The 21,097-nt window shown below is 52.5% G+C and overlaps 1 protein-coding gene and 1 long non-coding RNA gene across 2 annotated transcripts; both read right to left on the bottom strand.

The window, feature by feature from the left end:
- Positions 1 to 2,565: 2,565 nt before the first annotated feature.
- On the bottom strand, positions 2,566 to 14,804 carry LOC140205439 (BICD family-like cargo adapter 1). The gene is made up of 5 exons (XM_072273043.1): positions 14,796 to 14,804; positions 14,064 to 14,243; positions 3,855 to 3,991; positions 3,359 to 3,479; positions 2,566 to 2,721 (listed from the first exon to the last, which is right to left on the bottom strand). The coding sequence occupies exons 1-5, from the start codon at positions 14,802 to 14,804 to the stop codon at positions 2,566 to 2,568; spliced, it is 603 nt and encodes a 200-aa protein (XP_072129144.1).
- Positions 14,805 to 15,477: 673 nt separating this feature from the next.
- LOC140205433 (uncharacterized) lies at positions 15,478 to 18,744 on the bottom strand. The gene is made up of 3 exons (XR_011887842.1): positions 18,621 to 18,744; positions 16,899 to 17,012; positions 15,478 to 15,564 (listed from the first exon to the last, which is right to left on the bottom strand). It is a non-coding gene; the product is annotated as an uncharacterized lncRNA (long non-coding RNA).
- Between the last annotated feature and the right edge of the window lie 2,353 nt (positions 18,745 to 21,097).

Raw genomic sequence — 21,097 nt, 5'->3', positions numbered from 1 at the left:
CTGGACTTACTCACTGGCATAATTTACATATCACTATTTAATTACTTATGGTTTTATTACTATTTATTTATGGTGCAACTGTAACGAAAACTAATTTCCCTCGGGATCAATAAAGTATGACTATGACTATATAGACAATAATCACATTGGTACATAATATCCAAGTGAGTTTGGGACTCCTTCCCAATCCCTCCCACTATTTACACTCCCTATGGGATTCCGTTACTTTCCATTCACTCCCACTGTCTACACTCCCAATGAGACCCACCCCTTCACATTCACTCCCAATGAGACCCCATCCCTTCCCATTCGCTCCCACTGTCTACACTCCCAATTAGACCCACCCCTTCACATTCACTCCCAATGAGACCCCATCCCTTCCCATTCGCTCCCACTGTCTACACTCCCAATGAGACCCACCCCTTCCCATTCACTCCTACTGTCTATACTCCTAATGGGACCCCAGCTTTTCTCATTCACTCCCACTGTCCACACTCCCAATGGGACCCCACCCTTCCCATTCACAACCGCCAGAACACCCTCTTTCCACCCACAGACTAAAGCTCACCCTGAAAGCAGCCGCACAGGTTGGTACCGCGGTAAAGAAGGCAGCCGAGGCAGTCTAAGAGTCAGGGAGTATTTTTTTGTAGCTTTATAAAACTGAGATCTGACATGTCCCATCGCTACCAGATCGGGTGGTGTCACTATACCCCTGGAAGCAGACATGCAGTACCGGCTATGACCAGATAGTGGTGCTGTTGCTCCATTTTTTTTTAAAAAGTCCCTCTTAAAGGGACACACATCAAAGTTGCTGGTGAACGCAGCAGGCCAGGCAGCATCTCTAGGAAGAGGTACAGTCGACGTTTCAGGCCGAGACCCTTCGTCTTCCTAGAGATGCTGCCTGGCCTGCTGCGTTCACCAGCAACTTTGATGTGTGTTGCTTGAATTTCCAGCATCTGCAAAATTTCTGTTGTTTGCGTTTTTAAATTCCCACTTAAAGGGACTTAACTTTCATGGCTGGAGTTGGAGAAGAGATGGTGGGTCCGAGATGAGGCGCCATCCCCCCCCCCCCCGCGTCTCCGAAGCCTCGTGTAACTGGGATCCACAGTAAATTAGCCATTTGGATTCAGAATTAGCTTGCCCATAGAAGACATTGGGGTGGTTGATGAGACTATTATCATCTCCCAGAGGGATCTCAGGGTCCCTGAAAGTAGCCACACAGCTCGACAGTGGTAAAGAAGGCAAATGAGGCAATGTCTCTAAGAGGAAGTCATTTTTTGCATCTTTATAAAACCTTGGTCAGTATTGTGTGTAATTCTAGTCGCCCTGTCACAGGAAGGGTGTGGAGAGGGTGCAGAAGAGATTTACCAGGATGCTGTCTGGATTAGAGGGCATGAGCTAAATTTGGACAAATTTGGTTTGTTTTCTCTGGAGTGGTGGAGGCTGAAGTGGAGGTTTATAAGATTATGAGAGACACAGTTTAAAGAGAGAGCCAGTATCTTTTCCCCTGCAGTGTCGAACTGTCCAATACCAGAGGGCATGCATTGAAAGAGAGCAGAGGGAGGGGAATGTGCACGACAAGGTATATTTTTACAGAGAGGGGTAGGGAGGAAGGGGGATATAGAGAAAAGGGGGGCAGAGGGAGAAAGAGAGAGGGGGCAGAAGGAGAGAGAGGGCAGAGGGAGGGGGAGAGAAAGAGGGGTACAGAGAGAGGGGAGCAGAGAGAGAGGAGGGCAGTGAGATGGGGCAGAGAGAGAGACGGGAACAGAGAGAAGGGGTAAGAGAGGAGATGGAGAGACAGGGGGATGGAGGGGAGGTGGAGAGAGAGGGAGGGAGATAGGAGGGAGGGAGGAGAAAAAAGGGGAGATGGGCAGAGTGGGAACAGAGTGCGAGGAGGGGGTCAGAGAGGGTGGTACAGATGGAGAGAGTGCGGACAGAGAGTTGGGGGGACAGAGAGTAGTGAACAGAAGGGTGGCAGAGATGTGGGGGGGGTGACAGGGGAAGGGGGACAGAAAGATAGTGCAGAATTGGTGTGCTCTCTGGTGATGATAGAAACAAATATGATTGTGTTGTTTAAAAAGCTATTAAGACAAATTGATGTGCAGGGAATGGAGGGATTTAGACCACGTGCTGGCAGAAGGGGTGAAGTTTAATTCAGCATCGTGTTTGGCAGAGACGGACCCTGTGCTGCGCTATTCTACATTCTCCGAGGCCATTCACTGATTCCTTGTGCTGGATGATCTCTACCCAGTCCCCGGGGTGGGGGGGGGGGATGTGTATGTTCCGAGATGGTGGAAGCTTATTGTTCCCTTCCTAGAGAGGCTGCCCCAAGGGCTTGTGATACCCCCCCTCAGTCAGCCCGCCTGGGCACGCCAGTGGCAGTGACAGCGACCTTTCCCGCTGTGCCTCCAGCAGAAGAGGGTTTAGTGCAGGAGGCAAGTTCATGGATTCTCGGTGGCTGGTCTCTGGGTCCGGAGTCTCTCTCTCTCCTTCCCTGCCCCTACCTACTCCCAGATTCCGTCTCGTGTGTGAGGGAACGGGCATCTCCCACTCCTCCCATCGCCATCAGCTCCTGCGGAAGAGGGAGAGGAATCGGTGGGGGTCCCGGGACAGGGTAGGGTTGGAAGCCAGAAGACTTCTGCCAACCCTGGGGGTTTCTGACCCCACCTCCCGCTGCCGCTGGGCCTCCAGCTGCTGTGTGAGGATCACCTGTAGGTCTTCCTGTGGGGAGGGGGGACAGGAAGATGGGGAGAAGAGGGATGGGGGAGCGAAAAGGGGCAGGGGGTAGGGGATGGGGAGGAAGAAGAGGGGTGAGGGTTAACAGGGAGAAATGGAGGAGTGTGGCGGAATTCGGGGAGAATGGGGAAGGGAAAGGAGAGTCAGGGTGATAAAGGAGAGACGTGAGCTGGAGGAGACACAGATGAGAAACATTTTCATTGCCCCCTCCCCAACCATAGCCCCCTGGCCCCGACCCCTGGGACAATCACCACATCTCATATGGGGGCCCCACCCTTAACATTTTCCTCCCACCTCCACCGCAACCACTCAGGGATCGCAACACCTACGGGACCCCGCCCCAGACCTGGGATCTCAGCCGAACACCCCCCAGCTTTATCTCGGGGCACAGTAAGGGATGGACTGAGGGAGGGAGAAGGGATGGGCAGGGATGGGGGCGATTGAGGTGGGAGGGACGGGGACAGGCAGATGGAGGGAAGTGGGGAGATGGTGCACACTCGCCTGCCAAGCCACCAGCTCATGAGTGAAGGGGGATACAGATGGGGGTGCGTAGTGGAGGTCAGGGAGGGAGACTGTTGGGTCAGGGAAGGACAGAGGGAGGTAAGGAGAGTTCCACACCCACCTGCCAGGCTTCCAGCTCCTGAGTGAGCTCTACCTTCTGCCGCAGGGTTTGGAGAAGCTCCCGGCTCAGGGAATCTCTCTCCGCTTGAACCTGTCGCAGTTCCCGTTCCACCTCCTGTTTCCTGTCCACATCGGAGCAAGGCCAGGGAGAGGAGGAGAGGGGAAAGAAAGAGTGGGGTTAAACAACGTGGGGATTATTGTCACACGCACAAATCGTGTATGTACAGGTGTAATGACAAATGACCAGCAGTTCACAGATGCAGAGACTCAGCATTTGGGAGGTGAGGGGAGGGGAGATAGAGGTGTGAGGTGAGAAGAAAGTGAACGAGGCAGAGGGAAGGTAGAGGGGACAATAGGGGAGAGGGGAAAGAAGGAAAAGGAAGAGAGAAGGGGAGGAGGAGAGGGGAGTTGGGGGGAAGATTGGGGGTTGGGGCAGGGTCACGAATGGGAGTGGTGGGGTGAGATCAGTCACCCGGCCCGATCGGATCAGCACTCACTTGCAGATGGCCTCATCACGGGAGTGGATGGCCTGCTGTAGCTCCCGGTCAGGATTGCTGGCACAGATCGCCTGCATCAGCCCGTGGACTTCCTCCTCCTCCACCTCCTCCTCTCCCCGAGGGGACGGCTCCCCCGCCTGTGGTCAGTGGGGAGACAAGGTCAGTGTGCTCAGTAACCATCCACCATTCATTCATTTGTTCCTTCCCACCTCTGGTCTGTTGCCCCCACCACTCCACGTCAGTATTCCAGAGCAGGGTGAGGTCAGTAACTGACTCCCTCCCACTCCACGTCAGTATTCCAGAGCAGGGTGAGCTCAGTAACTGACCCCCTCTCCATTCCCCTTTCGCTCTCTCACCTTTGTCACCCTCCCCACTCGGTCCTTTTAATCTGCTCCCATACTCCACACTCCTGTCACTATCTCCCTCTAGCTCTTCATTTTCTCTCTCTCTCCCTTTCTCTGTCTCTCTCTCTCTCTCCTCCACCTCTGCCCTTCCTTTCCACCTCTCTCCCCCTCTCTCCCTAATGCCTTCACACTTACCCCTTTCTCCCCAACTCCTTCATGCCCCTCCCTTTCTTCCTTGCTCCCTGTCTGCCCCCTCTCTCTACTCTTCCCCCTACCCCTCACCCTCTCACTCTTCCCTCCTCTACCCCAGCTTCTCCCCACCCATCTACCCCATTCTCTGCCCCTCCCTCTCTCACACTTTCCCCCATTCTCTATTTACTCTCCCCTACCTCCATCTGCCCCTTGACCCTCTCCCTCTCCGGCCACCAGCAGTATCTCCTCCCACTGGGAGTGAGTGACACTCACAACTACTCCCTCATCCCCGAGTTTCCCTCGCCACCCTCAGGAGGACGGGCCAAAAGGGGGCAGTGAAATCCCGCATCTCAGCTGCGGGAGGTTAGGGAGGGAGAGAGGGAGAGCGAGGGAGAGGAGAATGAGGAAAGGAGGTTGCGGGTGAAGTAGAACAGGGTGGGGAGAGGAGGGGGATGTTAGGGGGAGGGAGGGCAAGGGAGGGGTGGGTGAGGGAGAGGAGAATGAGGAAAGGAGGTTGCGGGTGAAGCAGAGCAGGGTGGGGAGAGGAGGAGAGAGGGAAGGGGGGGACTGTTAGGGGGAGGGAGGGAGAGCGAGGGAGGGGAGGGTCAGGGAGAGGAGAATCAGGAAAGGAGGTAGCGGGTGAAGTAGAACAAGGTGGGGAGAGGAGGACAGAGGGAGCGGGAGGGGGATGTTAGGGAGAGAGAGAGGGAGGGCGAGGGAGGTGAGGGAGAGGAGAATGAGGAAAGGAGGTTGCGAGTGAAGTAGAACGGTGGGGAGAGGAGGACAGAGGGAGGGGAGGGGACTGTTAGGGGAGGGAGGGAGAGCGAGGGAGAGGAGAATGAGGAAAGGAGGTTGTGGGTGAAGTAGAACAGGGTGGGGAGAGGAGGAGAGACGGAGGGGGAGAGGGATGTTAGGGAGAGGGAGGGAGGGGAGGGTCAGGGAGAGGAGAATGAGGAAAGGAGGTTGCGGGTGAAGTAGAACAGGGTGGGGAGAGGAGGGGGATGTTAGGGGGAGGGAGGGCAAGGGAGGGGTGGGTGAGGGAGAGGAGAATGAGGAAAGGAGGTTGCGGGTGAAGCAGAGCAGGGTGGGGAGAGGAGGAGAGAGGGAAGGGGGGGACTGTTAGGGGGAGGGAGGGAGAGCGAGGGAGGGGAGGGTCAGGGAGAGGAGAATCAGGAAAGGAGGTAGCGGGTGAAGTAGAACAGGGTGGGGAGAGGAGGACAGAGGGAGGGGGAGGGGGATGTTAGGGAGAGGGCGGGAGAGCGAGGGAGAGGAGAATGAGGAAAGGAGGTTGCGGGTGAAGTAGAACAAGGTGGGGAGAGGAGGACAGAGGGAGCGGGAGGGGGATGTTAGGGAGAGAGAGAGGGAGGGCGAGGGAGGTGAGGGAGAGGAGAATGAGGAAAGGAGGTTGCGAGTGAAGTAGAACGGTGGGGAGAGGAGGACAGAGGGAGGGGAGGGGACTGTTAGGGGAGGGAGGGAGAGCGAGGGAGAGGAGAATGAGGAAAGGAGGTTGTGGGTGCAGTAGAACAGGGTGGGGAGAGGAGGGCAGAGGGAGGGGGAGGGGGATGTTAAGGGGAGGGAGGGAGAGCGAGGGAGGGGAGGGTCAGGGAGAGGAGAATGAGGAAAGGAGGTTGCGGGTGAAGTAGAACAGGGTGGGGAGAGGAGGAGAGAGGGATGGGGAGAGGGATGTTAGAGGGAGGGAGGGCGAGGGGGGAGGGTGAGAGAGAGGAGAATGAGGAAAGGAGGTTGCGGGTGAAGTAGAACAGGGTGGGGAGAGGAGGGCAGAGGGAGGGGGAGGGGGATGTTAGGGAGAGGGAGGGAAGGCGAGGGAGGGGAGGGTGAGGGAGAGGAGAATGAGGAAAGGAGGTTGCGGGTGAAGTAGAACAGGGTGGGGAGAGGAGGACAGAGGGAGGGGAGAGGACTGTTAAGGGAGGGAGAGCGAGGGAGAGGAGAATGAGGAAAGGAGGTTGTGGGTGAAGTAGAACAGGGTGGGGAGAGGAGGGCAGAGGGAGGGGGAGGGGGATGTTAGGGGGAAGGAGGGAGAGCGAGGGAGGGGAGGGTCAGGGAGAGGAGAATGAGGAAAGGAGGTAGCGGGTGAAGTAGAACAGGGTGGGGAGAGGAGGACAGAGGGAGGGGGACAGGGAGAGGGATGTTAGGGAGAGGGAGGAGGGGAGGGAGAGGAGAATGAGGAAAGGAGGTTGCGGGTGAAGTAGATCAGGGTGGGGAGAGGAGGGGGATGTTGGGGGAAGGGATGTTAGGGAGAGGGAGAAGGGGAGGGAGAGGAGAATGAGGAAAGGAGGTTGCGGGTGAAGTAGAACAAGGTGGGGAGAGGAGGAGAGAGGGAAGGGAGGGGAGTGTTAGGAGGAAGGAGGGAGAGCGAGGGAGGGGAGAGCGAGGGAGAGGAGAATGAGGAAAGGAGGTTGTGGGTGATGTAGAACAGGGTGGGGAGAGGAGGGCAAAGGGAGCGGGCGGGGGATGTTAGGGAGAGGGAGGGAAGGCGAGGGAGGGGAGGGTGAGGGAGAGGAGAATGAGGAAAGGAGGTTGCGGGTGAAGTAGAACAGGGTGGGGAGAGGAGGACAGAGGGAGGGGGAGGGGACTGTTAGGGGGAGGGAGGGAGAGTGAGGGAGAGGAGAATGAGGAAAGGAGGTTGCGGGGGAAGTAGAACAGGGTGGGGAGAGGAGGAGAGACGGAGGGGGAGAGGGATGTTAGGGAGAGGGAGGGAGGGGAGGGTCAGGGAGAGGAGAATGAGGAAAGGAGGTTGCGGGTGAAGTAGAACAGGGTGGGGAGAGGAGGGGGATGTTAGGGGAGGGGGATGTTAGGGAGAGGGAGGGAGGGAGGGCGAGGGAGGGAAGGGTGAGGGAGAGGAGAATGAGGAAAGGAGGTTGCGGGTGAAGTAGAATAGGGTGGGGAAAGGGGAGGGGGAGGGGATGTTAGGGAGAGGGAGAGGAGGATGGGAGTAAAAGGGGGAAGGGATGGTAGGGAGAGCTGATGGAGAAGAATGCAGAGGGAGGGAGGATGGCTCCCCAATGAGGGAGTGTGTAGTTGGAATCTGCCGCTTTGTACATTTTCCGGGAGAGTGGAACGAGGTAGCCAGGTCAAAGCTGAGAACACGTTTTATGAACAAGACAAACAGCTCCGCTGTTCAGTTGATCTGGCCCTGGACTCAAGTACTCCCACCTGCCTTTTGCCCATAATCCTCAATTCCCACGCTATGCAGGAATCTAGCTCACTGTGTGTTAAACAGAATTAACTGTGTTCCCGGGCGGAGAAGGTATTTCATCCCACAAACTGGTGCACTGATTTACCCCTGTACAGGGTTCCTCAGGCCGTGTGTCAGAGACGTAGAGAGTCCCAGCTGGTGGTGTGTGGGGGGAGCAGGGTGTTCGATACTCGGACCTGGGTGGGGAAGGGTTGCTGGGTGATGAGGACAGTATGTCCGATGCCCAGATGTCCGGGAATGTCGAACATAGATGTTCTATGTCCAATGCTCGGATGCAGAGTTGGAGCTGCAGAGGTTTGTAAACTCAGCCAACTCTATCATGGGCACAACTCTTCCCACCATCGACAAAAACTTCCAAAGGTGATACCTCAAAATGTTGGCACCATCATGAAGGACCCATATCACCCAGGACATGCCCTCTTCTCATTGCTACCATCAAGGAGGAGGTACAGGAGCCTGAAGACGCACAGCCAACGTTTCAGGAACGGCTTCTTCCCTTCCGCCATTAGATTTCTGAACTGACAATGAGCACTACCGAAGTATTTTCTCTCTTTTTTAAATGTATAATGTATATTCCTTATTGTAATTTGTAGTGTATTTTAAATATTGCACTATGTTGAGTTCAATGCTGGCTGGCAACTCCTGCTGGTGCCAATCTGTGTCGGTCTCTGCCAATCCTCTGGACCCATCAGCTGTGGAGTGAGGGGGAGCTTGCTACAATGGCGACAGCTTGCTCTCCACATCGTACTGCCCTGGCCTGCGTACTGGCTTGCGTATCAATGGATGGAGCTGCACCAACAACGTAAACACAGAAAACGTAGCACCCAGAGTCGGCCGTGACCAACCGAGGGCTCACTATGTAACTGCTGCCACAAAACAACAAATCCCATCACCTCAGTCAGTGAGAGTAAACCCGATTCCGATTTCGGAGCACAGTGTGTTGGACGCCCAGTCCGGCTTAAAGAAAATACTTCGCAAAGGGCTTGGTTTGGCGACAATATTTACGCCATCTGTTAGATAGTTTCAGAGTAAGAAAATGCAAATTTAAATGCGATTAACCAGCTAATCTGGAGAAACATATCGGATTAACTGCCAGCCTGTCCCCTGTGAGAGAGATGTGGTCACTGGTTAATAGATTATCTGTGCAGACAGACTACTGATTAGGGACTGTCAGCTCCTTTGCCCAGCGGTCTGTGCTAATTCAGCTCCCCGAGCCTGAAAACCAATCTAAATCTCTATATCCTCTCTCTCTTTCTCTCCCCCCTCTCTCTCTCCCCTCTCTTTCTCTTTCTCTATCCCTCTCCCTCTTCTTCTCTTCCATTCTCCACCCCCTCCCCCCAATCATTGCCTGCACTGCTGACGGTTCCCACCACTTCCGATTCCTGGTATCTGAGGCTTGCTTCACTAAGGAGGTGGCCTTCCTGAAACAGTCCCCACCCTTCCCAATCCTTGTGCGTCTCCAATGGGATGTTTGAGGATCAGGGTTGCACACAGGGACCCTGCTGAATCTCTCCCGCGGTCCCAGAATTTCGCAGGGCATTGTGCGGGGGTGCACTTTCCAAGTGGGAGTTGGGAAAACCGTACCCTGATTAGGAACAGTCAGTGTGGCCTTGAGTAGGGCAGTGTCGTGTCCTATTCACTTGAGTTATTTGACGAGGTGATGGAGGTACAGCTGTAGATGTTGTCTATGTGGATTTTAGTCAGGTGTTTGATGAAGTCCAACGTGGAGGTTGTTCGGGAAGATTAAGATTAGCTGTCTGGATTCAGAAATGACTTACCCACAGAGGACAGTGTGCAATGGTCCATGGGATTAATTCTGGCTGGAGGCCCGAGACCAGTGCAGAAGAGATTAATGAGGATGTTGTCAGGAACCCAGGGACTGAGTTACAGGGGGAGGTTGGGACTTTATTCCGTACAGCGTCAGGAGACTGAAGTTCGACCTGATGGAGCGGTATAAAATCACGGGGTCATAGGGTGAATGCACAGTGTTTCTCCCAGGGTTGGGGAATCAAGAACTGGAGGGTGAAGGTTTAAGGTGAGAGGGGAGAGATTTAACAGAAACCTGAAGGACAACCATTTCACCCAGAGGGCACCCATGGAATGAGCCGCTGGCTGAGACAGATACATTAACAATGTTCAAAAGGCACTTGGACAGGTACAAGGATAGGAAAGATTTACAGGGATACAAACCAAACGCAGGCAAGTGGGACTAGCTAACATGGAAATACTGGGTCAGCATGTGCTAGTTGGGCCAAAGAACCTGTATCCATGCTGTGTGACACTGTGGCTCCAAAATTAATAGTTTTTGCAGGGACCTCTGATGTTCTCTGATGTATGTAATGACCTGGATAAAAATGTGGATGGGTGAGTTAGTAAGTTTGCCGGCGATATGAAGATTGTGGACAGCACGGAAAAATACAGGGGGATTATAGATCAGTTGCAGATATAGGCGGAGAAATGCCAGGTGGAGTTTAATCTGGGTGAGGGTTTACAGAGGATCTTGATCAGCTTGGTAAACAAGCCAGGAAATGGCAATTGGGATTTAATTCGGATAAGTGTGAGATATTGCATTATGGGAAGACAAACAAGGACAGAACATTCACAACAAACAAAAGGGCCCTGGAGACTTTTGTAGAATAGAAAAATCAAGGAGTATAGACCGCGTTCCTAAGTCTTATTAGGCCATTTGGCCCATCAAGTCTGCTCTGCCATTCTATCATGGCTAATTTCTAATTCCTCTCAACCCCATTCTCCTGCCTTCTCCCTTTGACAATCTTACTAATCAAGAACCTATCAACCCCCACCTTAAATATACTCAATGACTTGGCCTCCACAGCTGCCTGTGGCAATGAATTCCCCAGATTCAGCACCCTCTGGCTTAAGAAATTCCTCCTTATCTCTGTTCTAAAGGGACTTCCTTGTATTCTGGTCCCAGACTCCCCCACCACTGGAAAAGTCCCCCTCATGTCCACTCCATCCAGATCCCTCAATATTCAATAGGTACAGGTACGTGGTTCCTTAAAAGTGGAGACACAGGACAGTGTAGAAGGTGTTTGGCATGCTGGCCGACAACAGTACAGGAGTTGGGACATTATGCTGCAGTTGTAGAAGATGTTGGTTAGGCCGTAGTTAGTATTGGTTTCAGTTTTGATACCCCTGCTGTAGGAAAGATGTCATTAAGCTGAAGGGAGTGCAGAGGAGATTTATGAGGATTTTGTTGGGACGAGGGACTGATTTATGGAGAGAGTTTGGGCAGGCTGGAATTTTATTCCTAGGAGCCTAGGAGACTGATGGGTGGGAGTCTGAAGATACACACTCAACACTTCAGGATGACAGATTCTTCCCATCCGCTATCATTTTTCTGACCAGACAATGAACCCATGTGCACTACCTCAATTTTCTTGGCTCTCATTTTATTAAGATTAAAGTCTGTCACAAGCCTTGTGGCCCATCAGGCAGGTGATTATGCTGGTTTCCACATGGTGTGAAGCGACTGAGAGTACAAGACTTCCCCCCACCCCCCCCCGGATAGGACCTCAGTCTATCGCTATCGCTAGGTTTACCCCCAGCATTTTTGCCGGTACCCATTCTCAGCTGGGTAGACTGGAGCATTGTGTGGTTAAGTGCCCTGCTCAAGGACACGCACGCTGCCTTGGCCGAGGCTCGAACCCATGACCTTCAGATCACTAGTCCAGCGCCCTAACCACTTGGCCACATGCCACACTCATTTTATACTACTTATTTAATTTAATTTTAAAAAATAGATTTCTTATTGTAAATTATAGTTTTTTAATTATGTATTGTGGTGCACTGGTGCTGTAAAAGAACAATTTTTATGACATTTTCCAGTGATATTAAACCTGACTCATTCTGATTTGGATTCTCTGTGACCCTGACACTAAATGTGTGGTGTTGCACTTTGGAATATCAAATGTAGAGAGACAGTGCATAGAGTATGTAAAGGGAAGGTAACAGTGTTGATGTAGAGCAGAATCTTGAGGTCCAAGTTCTCAGCTCCCTGAAAGTGGCTGCTCAGCTTGATAGGGTGTATAGTATGCCTGCCTGCCTTAGTCCAGAAACTAAGTTCCAGCGTTGGGAAGTCACATCTTCATGCAAAGTAAAACCGAGTGATATAAGTGACAACAATGTTTCGCTCACAGATAAAGTCAATGCCTTTTCTGCTTGCTTTGACTGACAAAACCTGGAGAAATCTTCACAAGCTCCCACAGCTCCCAATGACCCTGTGATTTCAGTCTCTGAGGCCGACGTGAGGGTATTCTTCGGCAGGGTAAACCCACAAATAGCATCCTGACCAGATGGGGTGCCTGGCGAAGCACTAAAGACCTGTGCTGATCAACTGGCTGGAGTGCTCACTGATACCTTGAACCTTTTGCTTCAGCAGTCTGAGGCACCCACCTGCTTCAAGCAGGCTTCGATTATACCGGCTCCCAAGAAGAATGTGGTAAATTGCCTCAAATACTATTGTCCAGTAGTAGTTACATCCACAGTGATGAAGTGCTTTGAGAGGTTGGTGATTAAGTATATCAGCTCCTGCCGGAGAAGTGGCTTGGATCTGCCCCAATTTGCCTACCGTCACAACAGATGCCATTTCATTGGATCTTCACTTGGAACAATGGACATTGAAGGTGCATACATCAGGATGCTCTTCATTGACTACCATTCTGCATTCAACACTGTCATCCCCTGAAAACTAATCAATAAGCTACAAGACCTTGGCCCCAATACCACCTCTGGATCCTTAATTTTCTCATTTACAGGGCCCATTCAGTTTGGATTGGCAATGCCATCTCTTCCACAATCTCCATCAGCACAGGTGCACCACAAGGCTTCGTACTTTGTCAGCACTCTACTCACTTTACACTTACGACTGTGAGGCTAAGCACAGCACCAATGCCGTATTTAAGTTTGCTGACGATGCCACCGTTGTTGTCCAAATCAAAGATGGTGATGAAACAGCATACAGGAGAGAGATTGAAAATCTGGCTGAATGGTTCTCCAATAACAACCTCTCATCTAACAAAACCAAAGAGCTGATTATTGACCACGTGAGGAGGGAACTGGAGTTCATGAGCCAGTCCTCATCAAGGGATCAGTGGTAGAGAGGGTCAGCAACTTTAAATTCCTTACCTTCCTCATTTCAGAGGATCTGTCCTGGGTTCAGCATTTAAGTGCCATACGCCTCTACTTTCTCAGAAGCTTCTGAGGGCTCAGCATGTCATCTAAAACTTTGACAGAGTTCTATAGATTTGCAGTGGAGAGTATATTGACTGGCTGCATCGTGGCCTCATATGGAGAATATATTGACTGGCTGCATCGTGGCCTCATATGGAAGCACCAATGCTCTTGAACAGAGAAGTCTACAAAAGGTAGTAGGTACAGCCCAATCCATCACAGATAAAACCCTCCCCACCATTGAGCACATCCATAAGGAAATCACAGGAAAGCAGTATCCTTCATCAAGGACCCCCACCACCCAAGGCATGCTCTCTTCTTGCTGCTACCATCAGGAAGGAGGTACAGAAGCCTTAAGTGCCACACCAGCAAGTTCAGGAACAGATATCGCTCTCGAGCATCAGGCTCTTGAACCAAAAGGATAAGTTCCCAATGCTAAACTGATTCCACAACTTATGGACTCACTCTTAAAGGCTCTACAGCTCACGCTCTCGATAGTTATTGCTTATTTATTATTATTATTATTAATATTTAGTTTTTTTTCTGTATTTGCACAATTTGTTGTTTTTTACACTTTGTCTTGTTTTGTGTGATTTTCATTGATTCTATTGTGTTTCTTTGTACTTACAGCAAATGCCCACAAGAAAATTAATCTCAAGGTGACATATACTGTATGTACTTTGATAATAAATTTACTTTGAAATTTGCAGGTCTATAAGACGCTGGTTAGGCCACACCTGGAGTATTGCATTCAATTCTGGTCGCTCCCTTAGAGGAAAGGCATGGAGGCTTTGGAAAGGATGCAAAAGAGGATGCTGCCTAGGTTAGAGAGCACATGCTATAACTTGGGTTGTTTTCTCTGGAGTGATGGAGACTGAGCAGAGACCTGACAGAGTTTTATAAGATTGTGAGAAGAACAGATACAGCAGAGAGCTGGCATCTTTTCTCCCCAGGTTTGAGATGTCCAATACTCGAGGAAGTAGTTGAGGCAGGTACATTAACAGCATTTCAAAGGCGCTTGTAAAGATACAGTGGATGGATAAGAAAGGTTTGGAGGGATATGGGCCAAACATGGGAAAATGGGATCAGCTTGGATGGGGATGTTGGTTAGTACAGGTTTGTTGGGCCAAAGGGCCTGTCTCTGCTCTGTACAACCCCATGTTGGACATCCGAACCCTGAACCTGTAGTGGTCTGGGCCCCGTCACAAACTGGTGGGTTGTCGGACACCAAGGTAAGAAGGTAAGAAGGTCCCAGGAACCTACCTGTTCATGGGAGAGAGAGAGGGTGTCCGGTTCCACGGCTGCCCAGATCTCAGAGCGTAGCGAGTCTTCGAGTTGGCGGTTGTGTTGGACCCCTGCCTCCTCCCGCAGCTCTCGCAGGGCCTCCTTCAAGCTCTCATTGGACGACCTGAACTCCTCCAGGTCTCTCTGGGCCTGATGTACCTGGGATGGAGAGCGGACAGGAGACCCCAGTAGTGAGTTGTATCTCAAATAGCAATGAGATGGAGTACAGGAAGGAGATAGAGAGCTTAGTGTCATGACCTTTCACTCGGTGTCATCAAAACAAAAGAGTTGGTCATTGACACCAGGAAGAGGAGGGAGGTGCACAGGTTCCTGTCTACATCAACGGGGCAGAGGCTGAGAAGGTGACAGCTTCAACTTCCTGGGAGTGACCATCACAAACAGCGTGTCCCGGTCCAACCACTTAAACATCACGGCCAAAGAAGCTCATCTCTACTTCCTCAGAAGGCTAAAGGAATACAGCATTGATAAAGATAGACCCTCATCTATCTTTATCAATGCACCATAGAAAACATCATATCTGAATGCATTGCTGTTTGGTACAGCAACTGTTCGGTCTGTGACTCTAAGAAACCGTGGGGTTGTGGACACATCTCAGCACATCATGGGAACCAGCCTCCCCTCCAGGGACTCTGTCTACGCTTCTCCCTGCCTCGGTAAAGCAGCCAAAGAGCCCCCCACCCCCCCACCCACCCCGGACATTCTCTCTTCACCCCTTTCCCAACAAGCAGAAGATACAGAAGCCCACGTACCACCAGGCTCAAGGACAGCTTCAATCCCACTGTTATTAGACTCTAGAATGGATCCCTTGTACCATTTGATGGACTCATGACCTCACAATCTACCACGTTATGATCTTGCACCTTAACGTTTACCTGCACTGCACTCTCTCTGTGACTGTTACACTTTAATCTGCAGTGTTGTTGTTTTACCTCAATGTACACTAATCTAATCTGTATGAACAGTATGCAAGGCAAGCTGATCACCGTATCTCAGTACAGGCCACGATATGTCGAGGTCTGGTAGCAGTTAGCTTGACGCAGTTACAGCTCAGGGCACGCTGGAGACCGCAGTTCTGCGAAGAGTCTCAGTAGGTCCTCTCGGTGAAATGTGTGGGTTTCCTCCGGGTCCCCCACTTTCCTCCCTCAGTCCAAAGGTGTTCCGGGTAGGTTAATTGGTCATTGTAAGTTGTCCCGTGACTAGGTCAGGGTTAATCGGGGTTGTGGGGTTTCTGGGGCGGTGTGGCTCAATCTCTAAATAAATAAATAACCCTGTTGCAGTTCCCAGTGTCCCTCTCACGACTGTCACCCCTCACCTGCTGCAGCTGGCCCTGGCTGATCCTCTCCAGAGTGCCGAGCTGGTCCTGGAGAGCCTCCCTCTGTCTCCGCAGCTCGGCAGTCTCCTGCGCCAGGCTCTGGATCTGGTTCTGCCACTGTCGCACCTGTCCCGCCAGCTCCTGGTTCTGCCACGGGGAGAGGAGAGAGCTGAGTACCAGGGTCGGCAGGGGTGAAGGAAACCCATGCCCTCCCCACTCCCCACCCCTCCAGTGTTACCCGGAGGGACACAGACAGACAGTAGAATGCAGATGAACAGGCTAATGGATACAGACAGACAGACTGATAGATGGGCAGACACATTCAGACGTCACCCTCACCCTGAAAACCCCGACTAACCCCCCCCCCCCTCACCCTCTCTTCCCCCAGGGTTCAGAGACTGGCCTGTACTTTGGGGAGAGTGCAGTGTCTACGGACGGTGTTTGGACCATGCATTGAGGGCCATCATGGGCATCTGTACATTGGGGAGAAGGTGCTGCCTCACATTCTGGGAGCTGTGTTTGTCCTGTGTACTTTGGGGTCTGTACAAGTAGATTATGTATCAAAGGGAGGGGGCTGTCTAGTGTTTTGGGGGCTGCATTTGCTCTGTGTATTTTGGGGGGCATAGTCTGGGCAGGTTGTATATTGGGAAGAAGATGCTGACTCGTGTTTTAAGGGCCAGTGTTTGTCCTGTGTACTTTGGGGTCTGTATGAGCAGGTTGTATATTGGGAAGAAGATGCTGACTCGTGTTTTAAGGGCCAGTGTTTGTCCTGTGTATTTTGGGCCTGTGTATTGGGGAGAAGGTGTCGGCTCGCATTTGGGGAGCCACGTTTCAGATTGCAGTCCCATTCGAGTGTCCGACCACTGGTCCCGGGAGTGTCGGGGCACTTTGGATGCAGAATATGAGCTGCACCGTGAGCTGACCTCACTGGTGGGGTCATGGGCAATAGGATTACACAGACGCAGGCAGAGTTAATGCTTGTGGCTGCCCGCAGACGTTTCAGCTTCTCCCGAGCCCCTACTGGGGATCTCACCACCCCAACACCGCTGGGTAACACGGGAGAGGGTGTTAAACATCTCACCTCCGTCCACTGTCCTGTCCCACTCGGGGGGAGGGTGCGGGAAGAAGGGGAAGTGAGAGAGAGGGAGGTAAAAGGGAGCAATGTGAGGAGAGGGGCAGGGAGAGGGAAGGAGGGGTGGACAGTGGGAGAGAATGGGTGGAGGGGGGGGGAAGATGGTGGGGTAGAAAGAGGGGTAGGGATGGGTGAAAGGGAGGGAGAGAGGGGGATAGAGGGGACAGTGGGAGGAGAGAGTGGAGGGGGAAGAGGGAGGGCGAGACACCAACAGGTGGACAGACACACGCAGATGCAGACGCAGACACAGACACACACAGAAACAGAAACAGACAGACACAATCTGGACAGGTGCCGTGGGGGGGGGGAGAAGGTCGCCCATCTCTACCACCCACCCTGATCTGCTCACCTCTGCCTGCAGGCGCTTTATCTGGGCCAGCTGCTGTGAGTGCAGAGTCCGATCCTGCAGAGCCTCGTCCCGGGCCTGGAGCTGGTTCCGCAGACACTGCAGCTCCCTGTTTGTCTGCCGGGGATTTGGTGGGGGGTGGTTAGTGGGAGAGAACAAGAGAATCTCAGCGTCAATGGGAGGTCTAATGGTCTAACTCCACCACATAAACCTTCCTGCCAGCACAGACATCCCAACCCGTCCGGTCCTACCAATGTCCAACTGAGCTGTGCTGGGACGTCCCAACCTGTTTGATCCAATCCCACTGACCTCATTAAACAAGGGGGTCTGAATGGTGGGGTCCGGTTGGAGCTTCCCTGGGATGAGGGTCTTCAGTTACGAGGGAGGAGAGAGAGAGAGACTTCCCTTCAACCATCGGACCCAGAACCAGCCGGCACAAACCTAATCACTACAGTTTAGCAACACTTTGCGCTAAAATGAACCTTATTTTTGATCTAATTGTGCTCTTTCTTGTAAGAATTGTGCCTAATTTCTATTTATTTGATTTTTTTCCCTTGCAAATGAATATGAGGGGCAGAGAGAGGGGGAGGGAAAAAGACAAAAGGAAAAGGGAAAGATGGATTTGGAGGGAGAGGGGTGGTGGAGAGGGGAAGGGGAGAAGTGAGGGTGGAGAGAGGAGAGGGTAGGGTGGAGAGAGGAAGGGGGAGATTAGGGAGAGTGGAGGGGAAGAGGGGGAGGGTGGAGAGGTGAAGATGGGGAGGGAGGGAGGGAGAGTGGTAGGGCAAGAGAAAGGCAGAGAGAGCAGGGTCGGAGAGAAGGAAGGATGAAAGAGGCGGGGAGTCAGTTGCCAGTACAATACCCAGGGCCTGAGGTATGGTGTGGTGGGGTGTAATGTCCCTGTAGAGCCAGCCTCCCCTCAGGGTGGGAAATACCTGTGTCCCAGGCCTCCCTCACAGAGGGAGGAGGAGGTGGGGGAAGGAATATGTCTGTGTCCCAGGCAGGAGTGTGTCTTTCACCTCTGCTGGGACAAGAATCCTGTAGTACAGGTGGGGTGACATTCCTCAGACAGCATCTCTCCTCCCTCCTCATCCTCGACAAGGAGGCTGGGGACAGCACAGCTCAGGGTGTGTGTGTGTGTGAGAGAAAGATAGAGAGAGAAGGAGAGAGTGTGATAGGGAGCAAGAGAGAGAAAGAATAAAAGACAGAAGGTGTGAATGAGAGGGATAGAGAGAGTGATACAGGGAAAGAAAACAGACAGAAAGCGAGAGAGAGAGAGTGAGAGATCTGAGCACTGTGTCTATGGACCTTTACCCTTCTCCCAGGCCTCTCAGTCCATCAGGAACTGAAGAAACCCCATCTCCTCCCTTTCCTCTACCCACTCCCCTCTCCTCCCTCCTCCTCCTCCTCCTCCCCACTCCTTCTCTCACTACCCCCTTCCTCAGCCCCCTCCTATTCTCTATCTCCACACACTCCCCCCTCACGTCTCCATTTCCCCCACCCCCTCCCCAGTCCCCCACGCACCTCCTCCCCAGTCCCCCCGCGCCCTCTCCCCAGTCCCCCCCATACCCCCTCCCCAATCCCCCCACACCCCTCCCCAGTCCCCCCGCACCCCTCCCCTGTCCTCCCGCGCCCTCTCCCCAGTACCCCCATACTCCCTCCCCAATCCCCCCGTACCCCTCCCCAGTCCCCCCCCATACCCCCTCCCCAATCCCCCTGTCCCCCCACCTGGCTGAGCTGCTCCTCCAGCTGCTGATTGTGCTGGGCCAGCTCCCTCGCCTCCCTCCACTCTGCCTCTCGGTGCTTTCTCAGGGTGGATCCCTGCTCCCTCAGCTCCCTCTCCAGCTCGGCCAGTCGCTCCTCCCACTCGCTCTCCCGAGCCTCCAGCCTCCGCCTCTGTTCCACTCGCTCCTGCTGTAGCCGCTGGGGGTCGGGGTCGGGGGGCAGAAGGGGAACACGTCAGCCTGACTCACTCCTGGGCCTGCAAGGCCATGGGATATAGGAGCAGAACAAGGCCATTCAGCCCATCTAGGCTGCTCCCCACCCAACTGTGCTGCATTTAAAAATCATCCCGCTTTCTCCCCTAACGCTTAACTCCCCTCACTAATCAAGAACCCATCAATCTTTGCCCAATGATTTGGCCTCCAAAGCCATCTGTGGCAGTGAATTCCACAGATTCACCACCCTCCCGCTGAAGAAACTCCTCCTCACCTCTGTTCTAAAGGGGCATTCCTCCGTCTTGAGGCTGTGCCCTTGGGTCCCAGACTCTCCCACTGATGGAGACATCCTCTGCATGTCCACTCTATCCACCCCTTTCAGTATCTGGGAAACTTTCAACAGAATCACCTCTCCTCGTCCTTCTGAATTCCACCGAGTAAAGGTCAGAGCCATCAAATGCTCCTTAACCCATCTTGTGAACCTCAGCTAGACTCTTTCCAGGGCCAACACATTCTTCTTAGATACAGGGCCAAAAACTGCTCACAATACTCCAAACGTGATCTGACCAATGTCTCAGAAAGCCTCAGCAATACATCCTTGCTTTTACAGGGTCCCACTGCAAGGAGACAGTCTCCCTGGACCTACTGATCAGGATCTCCATCTAACGTGGTCCTGTTGGCTCACATTTGGCCGACATCCCTCCAGACCTTTCCTGTCCACATATCTGTCCAAGTACCTTTCAATGTACCTGCCTCAACCACTTCTCTGGCAGCTGGTTCCATATACCGACCACTGGGTGAATCCTATTAAATCTCGTCCCTTTCACCTTAAACCTGTGCTCTCTGGTTCTTGATTCCCCAACCCCAGAGAAAACATTATGTTCATTCACTCTCCCTATCATGATGTTATATACCTCAATAAGTTCACAGCTCAATCTCTTATGCTCCAAGGAATAAAGTTCCAAACTCTCTCCATAACTTCTTAGACCCTCGAGTCGCAGAAACATTCTCCTAAATCTCCTCTGAACTGCTTCCAGCTCAGACCAAGACTAAGCACAATACTCCAAGTGCAGCCTCACCCACATCTTGTACAATTGTAATGTAACATTCTGACTTTTATACTCATTGTACTGACTGGTGAAGGCCAGCACGCCAAATACTTCTCACCCCCTGTCTCTTTGTCTCCATTTTTGTGTACCTGTACCCCAGGGTCTCTCTGTTCCCTCGGACCCTGTCACTCACTGTACAAGTCCTGTACCCCAGGGTCTCTCTGTTCCCCCGGACCCTGCCACTCACTGTACAATTCCTGTACCCCAGGGGCTCTCTGTTCCCTCGGACCCTGTCACTCACTGTACAAGTCCTGTACCCCTGGGTCTCTCTGTTCCCCCAGACCCTGCCCTCACTATGGAAGTCCTGTACCCCTGGGTCTCTCTGTTCCCTCGGACCCTGTCACTCACTGTACAAGTCTTGTACCCCTGGGTCTCTCTGTTCTATGACACTCCCTAGGACCCTGCCACTCACTGTACAAATCCTGCACCCCTGGGTCTCTCTGTTCCCCAGGACCCTGTCACTCACTGTACAAGTCCTGCACCCCTGGGCCTCTCTGTTCCCCAGGACCCTGCCACTCACTGTGCAAGTCCTACCCAACCTCATTTGTCTTCCAAAAATGTCACACCTCGCATTTATCCAAACAAAACTCCATTTGCCATTCCATGGCCCACTTCCCCACTTGATCGAGATTGTCCTGCAAATCCCAGTAACCACCTTCACTGACTGCAAAGCCATCTATTTTGGTGGTGTCTGCACACCTACATTCCTTGTACGTTCTCAACCAAATCATCAACAAAGGTCTCAGCAGTGAGCTCCCGGGGAACACCTCTGATCACGGGCACCCAGTCGAGAAATAACCATCAGGCACAGGAGCAGTATTAACCCATTCGGCCCATTAAGTCTGCCCCGTTATTCCATCATGGCTGATTTATTATTCCTCTCAACCCCATTCTCCTGATTTCTCCCCGTAACCTTTGATGCCCTGACTAATCAAGAAAATATCATCCTCTACTTTAAATACAGCCAATGACATGGCCTCCGTAGCTGTCTGTGGCAATGAATTCCGCAGATTCACCACCCTCTGGCTAAAGAAATTCCTCTTTATCTCTGTTTCAAAGGGTTATCTCCCGGTCCTGGACTCACCCACTATAGGAAACATCCTCTTCATGTCCACTCTATCTAGGCCTTTCACTATTCAATAGGTTTTAATGAGATCAT

Source organism: Mobula birostris, chromosome 11 (genome assembly GCF_030028105.1).
Source record: "Mobula birostris isolate sMobBir1 chromosome 11, sMobBir1.hap1, whole genome shotgun sequence".
Classification (NCBI taxonomy): Eukaryota; Metazoa; Chordata; class Chondrichthyes; order Myliobatiformes; family Myliobatidae; genus Mobula; species Mobula birostris.
Note: the sequence above shows the minus strand (reverse complement) of the source record. Positions and strands in the feature narration are given on the sequence as shown.

Bases quoted from the DNA above. Each gene is read 5' to 3' on its own strand.
- LOC140205439 (XM_072273043.1), bottom strand. The intron at 3,480-3,854 runs GTGAGTGCTGAT...CGATGTGGACAG, and splicing joins CGTGATGAGGCCATCTGCAA to GAAACAGGAGGTGGAACGGG. The intron at 2,722-3,358 runs GTGGGTGTGGAA...CCCTCCCCACAG, and splicing joins AGGAGCTGGAAGCCTGGCAG to GAAGACCTACAGGTGATCCT.